Below are 10,225 nucleotides of genomic sequence, written 5' to 3' on the forward strand. Positions count from 1 at the left end.
TGTGGTAGCCAACCTAGTGTTCCATGTGCTAAATGTGCCTTCTGAGCCTTCATCATATTTGTCATTTATTTGTTGTAGTGGTAAAAGATGGAATTTGTGCCTCTGTTGTTTAAGGTAATAAAGTTTGGGGTTTTTTTCCTAGTTTTTTTCCATGTCCTACACACCCATATTTTTGTCCTCCTCTCCTCCTCCCTTTGTGGACACACTCATCTGAGTTTTGTTCAGGTATCGGCATGTGTTCAAAGCAATGAGTTTAATGAGAAGAATGTGTTGTGCCGTCAGTGTGCAGAATGTTCTTCCCTGGTTTTGGCTCCCGGGCAACTTGCACAATGGTGGTATCTGGCACCAAGATGTTAACAGCAAGTCGTATTAGTTGGAAGGTGGGCCTCCATCCATCAGTATTGTTGTTTCAGCTCATCCCACAGCTGTTCGAGCACATTTACACCTTGGACTGTTTTGACATATTCCTCAAACCATCCCTGAACCATTTTTTTTTCAGTGTGGCAGAACGCTTTATCATGCTGAAAGAGGCCACTGCCATCAGGGAATACTGTAGCCGTGAAGGGTTCTAGTTGATCTGCAACAATATTTAGGCAGGCATGACAAAATGATGAATGACGGGACCCTAGGTTACCCAGCAGAACATTGCCCGGACGTCCTCCGCGTCCGCCGGCCTGCCTTCTTCCCCAGATTAATGGTATAAATACAAATGTGAATCATCAGACCGGGCCGCCTGCTTCCACTGCTCCACGGTCCAGGTCTAATGCTCACATGCAGGCACTTTTGGAGGTGGGCAGGGGTATGCACAGACATATTATACTAATTTTCAGATTAATACTTAGGTGTTTACAAGGAAATGTTTAGATGCTATTTTTTCATTCCTCTATTCACTCTCTACCCAAAATACTCTGTTTTAGTTCCTATCTCTTTAAGCCCAGTCAGCACTGATTGATCAGCTCTAACAGGCCTGATTAGGCACCTTCTGCCACCGTTTTGACAATCGCGGCTGCACTGGGGGCAGAAAATATCACTTTTCAGGAGTTTGTGCCACAGTAGCTCATCTGTGGGATCCAACAAGTCGGGCTAACCTTTGCTCCCCCTGTGCATTAGTGAGTCTTGGGTGCCCATGACTCTGTCACTGTTTCAACTGTTCTCCTTCATTCGACCACTTTTAGTCGGTACTAACCACTGTATACTGACCTGTCATCTGGAGGTGCTCTGACCCAGTCGCCCAACAATTACATTTGGCCCTCATGAGAACCTTACACTTGCCCATATTTCGTGGTTCAAAAACATCAACTTCAAGAAGTGACCTGTCAGGGCATTAAATGTATTGGTAGGGCTCAGTATGAGAATCCATCATAGGCTCTTCTTACATGTAAACCAGCCGTCCTATGATGTTGACATCAGAAGAGATATCAGATGTCTTTGTCTGATGTCTGTGGTGGAATGAAAAACGTTTGTTCACGTCTCTACAGAACTGTCCCTTTTAAGTACGATGTCTGTCTGACCTGTCTGTCTGGGCCAACATCTGGCAAGTAGGTGCAGCTATGGTCATACAGTCGGCTGAGATATGGCCTTGTTAGCCTGTGTTCTGGCTACAACATCAGGACCACCTGTGGACCGTAATTCATTGCTGAACTTGGGCCGAATGTTGGTAGGCTGTATGGACCATCACTGGGCCAGACCAGTTTTGCTACAAGGGATTTGTTTAAGCCAAACAAACACTAACTTAGTGAGTGAGAGTGTTAGTTTTGTATTTTAAGACCATGGGCCATCGTTGGTCAGTGCTTTCTTTGGAAAAAATGGCAAGCCTTTTTTTCATTTTGAGGGGAAAAACATAAAATTATGAACTGAGAATATAGTTTTATAAAATTGCATTTCAATGACGGATTTTGACTTTGGAGCAGCGTTGTGGTCAAGACCACCTCATCCAAGACCAAGTCACTACCACGAACAGAGTGTATAGAGACTGAGACAAAACCAAGCCTTTGAGGGGTTGAGACCCAGTCAAGACTCAAGACCAAGGCATGCCCTGTGTTTAATGACACACTAACACCAAAATGTGGAACATGCAAACCATATGCAGTCCTCAAATTGATCTGAAAAAAATAAATTAAGAAAACACCCACAGAAGAAAAGAAAACTCTTCATTCACCTCTTTTATTGCCTCTGGTTTTGGCTGGTCTTGACATAAAATCCAGAGTGCTCTTTGTCTGAGACCAAGACGAGACCGAGTAAAAATGCAACCGAGTCCAAGATGAGACCGAGATTAAAAAAATTGTCTTGATACCAATCTCAAGACTGATCTTGAGTACCACAACACTACTTTGGAGACTACTGGTTTTAGTTTAGGAAACCAAACAAAAATTGAAAACAATTCAATAACAACTTTATTTCAGACCTTCAGGAAATCATCAAAATAGGATGAAGAAAATTATATGTGGTATATCAATCATGCTACACATTTGTCATGTCTCTGATTTAGCCAACGTTGTACATTTGTACTAGAATGTTACAAACTGCCTTGCCAAGAGTGACAATGGCCGTAGAGTCAGATCTTGTTTCTTGTTTGTTCTGGATCTGGAAACCAGTTGCAGGAAATTAAATCTGAAATTGGCTTTGCCATGTCAAACAGTGGGATGTGTGTCATGATTGTTAACAAGGAGGTTAAGCCAACCCACTTCTTTAATAGTAGGTCATAGTGAGTAAAACACAGTAATAAAGAAAATTAGATTGTATTTTATGGAGCAGTACTTCAATGAAAGACGTTAAGCGGTTATGGTCGGAATTAGGTAATTTCCTCTGTTTCCAGACACCAGGAGAGTACACATGTACAAGCCACCTTCAAAGTGTCAGTAATTGTGTTTATTAAAGGCACAGAAGGGGTTTTATCTGTCTACAGTTTTGTTTTGCAGCAGAAGGACACCTGTCTTGCGCAAGCAGAGAACTCTTGGCGAAACTTGGACTGGGTGCATACATATAAGTACATGTTGGCAGCCGCGTTGCTCAGGCTGAGCATGGTGCCAGCGTCAGCTGCTATATTTATCTTGATGTTATAATCATTACGATCCAAAGTGTACATGTGAGTGGTGCGGAGGATGATCTGCGTTATAGCACGGGTGACAGACAGCAGCACAAAACTCATAGACACAGTTACTAGAAGCACCACAGATTTTCTCTTCCTGGAGCGCAGCAGGGGCATGACTTTGTTGACCCTTGAAGTCAAATCAGCAGTGATGTGAACACGGTTGCTGAGGGAGATCAGGCGCAGAGTCAGCCAGTTAACTGTGAGTATGATGAGGAAGGGGAATATGTAGGCTTGCAGTGTTTGAAACCAAACCAGGGTGTGAATGAAGCGAGATGGGGCCTCTGGTCTGTAGATACATCTAGTCTGGTTGTTCGTGTAGACTGACGCGTTAGACCAGAAGTAAGGAATGGCACAAAGATGACTGAGGAGAAAAACTGCTGTTATAGTCCATGCTGCACATCTTTGAGTGCAGATTTTGGTTTTCACTTTCCATGTGTGGATGGAAATAAAACGTTCCACTGTAAAGACAACCACCAGCCACGTTGAGGCGTTGTATGCTCCGTAGTTAAAAATGTCCCTCAGGCTGCACCATGGCTCGTAACTCCAAAAAGGCTCCTGCTGGTGGTACTTAACAGAGAGTTCAAGAACCACGATGAAGAGCAGAACAAGGTTGTCGGCCACAGACATGGCCATCAGGTAAAAAGTGCTGGATTTGGAGAGCATGCAGTTCCTCCTCAAGATGATCAGAAAGGTGATGGTGTTGGCTGAGGAATAGATTTGTGTCAATAAAGGCATCTCCGTCAGAGCTATCACCACTACCCTTCTAAATGAACAGCATCATTTATAAGCCAAAAAACAGGAAAGTGTTTTGGTATGAGATGAGCCAAAAGCTCTAACTCTTGATATGAAGTTTTGATGTACTTACAGGGAATACCAACAGCTGCTAAAGCAGGGTAGAAAACTTCTTGTAGCGTCACCATCCAGTGTTTCTTTTGAAGGCTCATATTCTCTCACACCGCAGGCAGTACCATGATAGAAGCAACATCATTGCCGCATCTTAGCTCAATATGCACATATGGCTTATACACAAGGTGGTCACTCCCACCTCATCTCACATGCAAACCATGTGTGTCAACAGCCTGGTTTGATCATTAAAGGGGATTTATGACACTGTGATTGCAGGGAAGGTGGGAAAAGGGAAAAAAGAAAAAGGGTAAAGATTTGTTTTTTTATCCATGTCTGTCTGTAGAATAATATTGATCAATAGCAGGAAACTTAAAACCTGCAATAACATGTTTTTGGCCCCTTGGGGACAGCGGAAACACTATCTTTAAAGAGGTTGTATTATGTTTTTTGGGTTTTTGCCTGTCCTTTATTGTGTTATGTAGCATTTTTGTGCACGTAAAAGGTCTGCAATGTGAAAAGGCCCAAAGTTCACGCCAAAGGGAGTTACTCTCTCCCACAGAAAACACTGCTCCTGCACTGCCTGAAATGCCTGGTTTGGAGTCAGTCTTAAGTACTGTAACTTTGTAACAGGCACTATATAAATATATATTTTTATATATTTAGTATAAAATAAATACACTTTAGTCGGTCAGCAGACATACAGTTGTTACTGCTGTAGTGGCGTTATTTTAGATCACACTACCTTGCTCGGCATGACCCGCCCAACTCTGCCTCTGATTGGTTACATCCTGCCCGTTAAGTAATGCACATGTGCAACTCTCACCAAAGATTGAACAGAGGCAGATGTCTTACTCTGTGTGTAAAGGGGTGCTGCAGCAATGCACCATATGAACAATGAAAAATAAAAATGTGTTTTTTGAAAATTAAAGTATGTAAACCTGTTCAACTAGGACCCCTAAATAAAAGTATGTACCTGAAAAACTTAATCTTAATTGATAACATAAAATAACCTTTTAGCCATGATAGCAGCTAGCTCTATGGATGGCAATGTTGGTCCACAACTTTGGTCCGGATAAACTATTTCAACAAATATTTGATTGATTGCCTTGAAATTTTGCACAGATTTTAATGAGTCATGATGAGTGGGTGGGGGGACATCGTCAACGCAGGTTTTGTATTCTTCAATGAGAACTGGAGGCGAGTTTTTAAGTTTCTATCAACAGTCGCATGCTAGCTAACGTTAGCCTCAAGGGCTACAATGTTTACCTTAGCTTGGCTGCCCCACCAGCTGCTTCGGGATGCCTTTTTCATTGGTTGTTGTGGTCAGGCTTAGAGTGTACCGACGTTAAAACCCTGAAACATGTTTGATATTAACAGGGCAAGCCCAATGAGTCTGCAGTTCAGGATGAAGGAGGATACATAATCTAGTCTGATTATCTGGTGAATAAGCCTCAAAATCTGATCATTTTTTGTTTTTGTCTCAACAACTATTGAATGGAGGGTCATGGAAATTACAATTAAAGTTGCCTGCAGGAGGAACTGTTGAGATTTCAGTCAGCAGTTTTTTATACTGCCAATGTGTGAATACTTTGGTTTATGACCAAACACCTGCAAAACTGATGTCATTACAACCATTTTTACCACTAAAGTGCATTGTGCGATTATTGCTATTTGGCAAATGCTAGCATACTCACATGCTAAACTAAGATGGTGAACATGGTTAACATTATTCCTGCAAAACATCTGTGTTGTTAACGTTCATTGTTGTGTTGATGTTAGCATTTAGCTCAAAGCACTGCTGCTTAGTATAGCCTCACAAAGCTGTTAGCTGGCTGTAGACTGTAAATTAAGGTTGATTAACCTTCTATACTTCCACTTATATCATGGAACAAAATTTGTCAAGAACATTATTTTAGTCTTGTGATTCAACCTGCATATATTTGATTTGTTGCCCATGATGCATTCTTGTGACTCCAAAATATGAAATGAAAAATGAAAGAAACACTAAACTTGTTTCCTGCACATCTGCACACATTGATGTCTGGATATCAGGTTGCATTTTCATCGGTTAGTTTATTCCATAATGTTATTGATGAAAACAATGTGGTGGCGAGGAAGAACACCCCCCCTCCCGGCAAACAAGTGCTACGTCTGACCACCGCTGAGGTGAGACAGACTCTGCACACCCTGCACACTCTGAGTCACCCCACGTAAGGCTGCTGGCCCAGACAACATTCCCGGGAGTGTGCTCAAAGGATGTGCAGACCAACTGGCAGATGTTCTCACGGACATCTTCAACATCTCCCTGAGCAGTGCCACCGTCCCATCGTGCTTTAAAACCACCGGCATTGTCCCTGTGCCCAAAAAGTCACCTGTGTCCTGCCTCAACGACCACCGCCCCATCGCACTCACCCCTACCATCATGAAGTGCTTTGAGAGGCTGATCCTGAGGCACATAAAGAACCTTCTGCCCCCCACCCTAGACCCCTTCCATCTGGCAGAAGGTACCGTAGCATACGGTCTGTCACTACCAGACTACAAAACAGCTTCTTCTCCCAGGCCATACGACTCCTCAACGCTCAGGGACCAATCTGATCACCTCTGTTACCCTGTTGTATGCTGTCCTGCATCGCTGTTTTTGTATTTGTCTGATGCACTATTGCACCTCATGTAAATAATAATAATAATCATACAGTCACTTTACAAGTGTTTTTGCACTACAGTTCAGTTATTTGCACTACTATCCTGCTACATGTAGCATGTGGTATTGTTGTTGTTGTTGTTGTTCTATGTTGTTGTTGTTGGTTTGCACTGAAGCTTCTTGGGAAACGTTATTTCATTGCACTGTGTACTGTGTATATGGCTGGAATGACAATAAACCCTTTTGAATCTTGAATTGAATCTTGAACTATTGGCAGGACAGAGTAAGACATTGACCATTCTTACTTAATCTAGGATGACCTAGTTAAGAAGAGGCACTCAAATTAGAAAAGCCAATTGCTTTAACCTGTCTGGAGCTCACAAAGGAGAACACATAATGAGGTTGGCAGTCATCACATTCTGGAGCGCAATCACTCCAGTGCTTGAGTTTCGTAATAGGAGTGCATTAATTTGACAAAGCCCCCAAAACATGATTTCTATCTCTGAGCCAGGACAAAAGAAAGGGCTCAGTCCAAGAATGGTGCATTAATATTAATAAGGGCAGATGTGAGGCTTTGTTGGCTTGTCTTTTGATTTACATGCCAGATGAGTCTACTCTGCTTCAAGTCCTCTGTGAGATGTTTCGCTTTAATGCCTTTTAGCTTTCCAGGGTTTGACATTTTTAACATCTTCTCACGTGACACTTCTAGGGTCTAGGCTGTTGACCAGGTCATGGACGTTATGTTCTCCAGAAAGGAAAATTTTGGATGATTTGGGCCAATCAATTGGTCCAAATGAGTGATTTGATACAATCTGGACAAGCGACACGTTGAATATTAATGCATTTTTAATAGTAAACGCTCTGTGCAGCAGCGAGGGCGTTGCTGTAGCACTTCATGGTTCTGCAGACTGACGCTGGGCTCACACGTTATCCCTCTCATGTAATCTCATGGGGAAGCAGACGTAAACAAAATGGAGATTAGCATGGTGCAACAACTTGCTGTTGTAAGGCGTTGCAGTGAGAAAAAAATAAGTTTAAATGAGTCCGGATGACTAGGGAGATGTGGTCAACATGTTTTTTTAAATTTGTTTATTCTTTAGTGAAAGCTGGAGATGAGATTTTCAGTTTCATTCATCGTCATCATTTCAAAGTATTATGCTCGCCAACGTTAGCCTCAAGGCCACAATACAAAATGGAAATTAGTGTGGTTGCTGTTGTAATGCTTTGCAGTGAGAAAATAACAAAAGCAGAAGGTCAAATGAGTCAGGGTGAGTGGGGAGATGCAGTCAACACCGTTTTTAAATTCTTTAGAAAAACTGGAGGTAATTTTAAGTTTCTGTTAACAGAAGCATGCTAGCTAACGTTAGCCTCAAGGGGCTAGAATGTTTACTTTTCCATGGCAGCACCATCTGCTGCTCTACGATGCCTCTCATTGGTTGTTGTAGTTCGGCTTGGAAAGTACCGATGTAATCATCTAGTTTTTAAATTGTAAACATCAGACATGTTTGATATTATCTAGGCGGCCCTAGTGAGTCTGCGAGCAGTCTAGGATCTATAAACCCCTCACATTACCAGATAATCTGTGTCAAACGGTACTTTGAATGGGTAGAAATTTTCACAAGTTATTTGCGCTTTTTCAAATACGAATGGAAACTTACACATTAGAATTTTCACATATGATTCACATATGTGATTGTCTTTTTTCCACATGTGGCAACATTCTCGCATTGTCTTTTTTTCATTAGAGCAGTCGCTATCATTATTTGAAAATGTGTATGGCATGCAACAAAGAGCCCTGACTGACAGGAAAATTGGGACATTGTGGTTATATTGTCAGCCTTTTTTTTGGCCACATGGATGTCCACTTAAAAAAATTTGATTTTCGCTTGCTTCTGTGTGAGCTTGCAAACAGGAGTATTTTTTGTGGTCTGTGTGACTCTGCCATGTCTAATCTAATTTGGCTTAAACTCTGGGAAACAGAGGGGGAAAAAAACATTGTTCTGGCCAACAGTTAGCCAAGCCACTGCACATTTGAATATTATTCACATTATCAAAACTGACAGTAATGTCTTGGCCAATTGATGTTGCCTAATTACAAGACTGACACTGATTTAGTCAGATGTCCCATTATAAAAATTATTAATGTTTGAGATCTGACTTGGATCTGCTCTGCAATAACACTAAATACTTCTGAAATTGCCAGAATATTGCCAGAAAACACTACTCAGTTGGGTAGTGTTTTCTTTTCTTCTCTTTTTTCTTTATGTGCAAGTCATGTTAACTGAAGCCATTGCCTGTTTGTCTGCTGCTGGGACTCCTTTCCAAAACTTTTGCTCAGTTGATTTTGGAAGCTGCACTGCACTGTGCACTTAAATACAAGCACTCAATTGAGGAATGGAAATTCTGTCTTCGGGCTCATAATCAATTGCTCTCCCTCCAGATGCCCCATCTGCTGTGATGCTGAAGACACTCTCCTTCTCACAAGCATAATTTAGCTGAAACATACAACATATGCACCGTATTAATTTGTTTTTCAGCAAGTCCAATCATGATGATGAGTAATGTTTCACAAAATAACAAAGCAACTTGAAATGTCTGAACTCTCATAGATCTTGCATAGTTGCATGATCCAATGATCAAGCAAGCATGCTTTATCCTGATTGGATGACTGACACGCCTAACGTCAGTGTAGTCAGTTACAAGGTAGCAATGTCCTAAAGCATACCATGCCTTAATGTCTGTTTTTCACTGAAACCACAATTTACAAAACAAACATGCTGTATCGAGGAACACTGGAAACATAGCGACTGAGATCATAAACTTGCCAAGAAACTGTGAGAGTAGTGTCATTTTCTTATAAGCTTACATACAGTTGGACTTCTTTCTGCAACCAGTGGCTATGCCCCCTGCTGGGCATTAGAAAGACTGCAGGTCTGAGGCAATCCTGCTTTCCTTGGTTTGGCCAATACCATAAAAATCAGGAAATTCTGGGCTGCCCCAACCCAAACATTAGTCTTGCATGGGGGATTCTGAACAAAGGAACAAACTAAAATGGCACTCAGTAGAGCACATACCTCTGCAAAGGCCCAACTGTCCCCTTTTATTCAATCAAGCTTCATCCAATATGGAAATAAACATATTAAAATCTGTGAGAACTGGATTTTTATTTGGATCTGCATCAAATTGTACTCACTCACAGATACCAGCCACCTAAATACATCTGATATTTGTTTTTGGGGTTGTCCGTCTGTCCGTCCATCCATACGTACATCCCACTCTTGTGAACATGATATCTCAAGAACGCCTCGCAGGAATTTCTTCAAATTTGGTCTAAATCTCCACATTAACTCAAGGATGAACTAATTCAATTTTGGTGGACAATGGTCAGTGTTCAAGGTCACTGTGACCTCGTGAAACACATTTTTGGCCATAACTAAACAATTCATACGATATTTAAGGTAAAATTTTACACAAATGTCTAATATTCTAATATACTATTATGCAACGCCATAGCTCAGGAACAACAATTTTAGTTTTCATCAAGATCCATGCATTATTCCCTGAGAATGAACAAAAATGTTGAAAAGCGCCCTATCTTGAAATGTTAAGTGAAAGTGAAGAAAAATTCCTGGACCTGTGCCTTTGGA

At 41.5% G+C, this 10,225-nt stretch overlaps 1 protein-coding gene across 1 annotated transcript; it reads right to left on the bottom strand.

Moving 5' to 3' along the window:
- Positions 1-2,899: 2,899 nt before the first annotated feature.
- LOC140999347 (probable G-protein coupled receptor 139) lies at positions 2,900-3,826 on the bottom strand. Its single transcript, XM_073469700.1, has one exon. The coding sequence runs from the start codon at positions 3,824-3,826 to the stop codon at positions 2,900-2,902; it is 927 nt and encodes a 308-aa protein (XP_073325801.1).
- Positions 3,827-10,225: the final 6,399 nt, after the last annotated feature.

This window comes from Pagrus major, chromosome 7 (assembly GCF_040436345.1).
Source record: "Pagrus major chromosome 7, Pma_NU_1.0".
In the NCBI taxonomy this organism is placed as follows: Eukaryota; Metazoa; Chordata; class Actinopteri; order Spariformes; family Sparidae; genus Pagrus; species Pagrus major.

What these genes read in the sequence shown, in the direction of transcription:
- LOC140999347 (XM_073469700.1), bottom strand. Translation starts at nt 3,826, where the DNA reads ATGCCTTTATTGACACAAATCTATTCCTCAGCCAACACCATCACCTTT.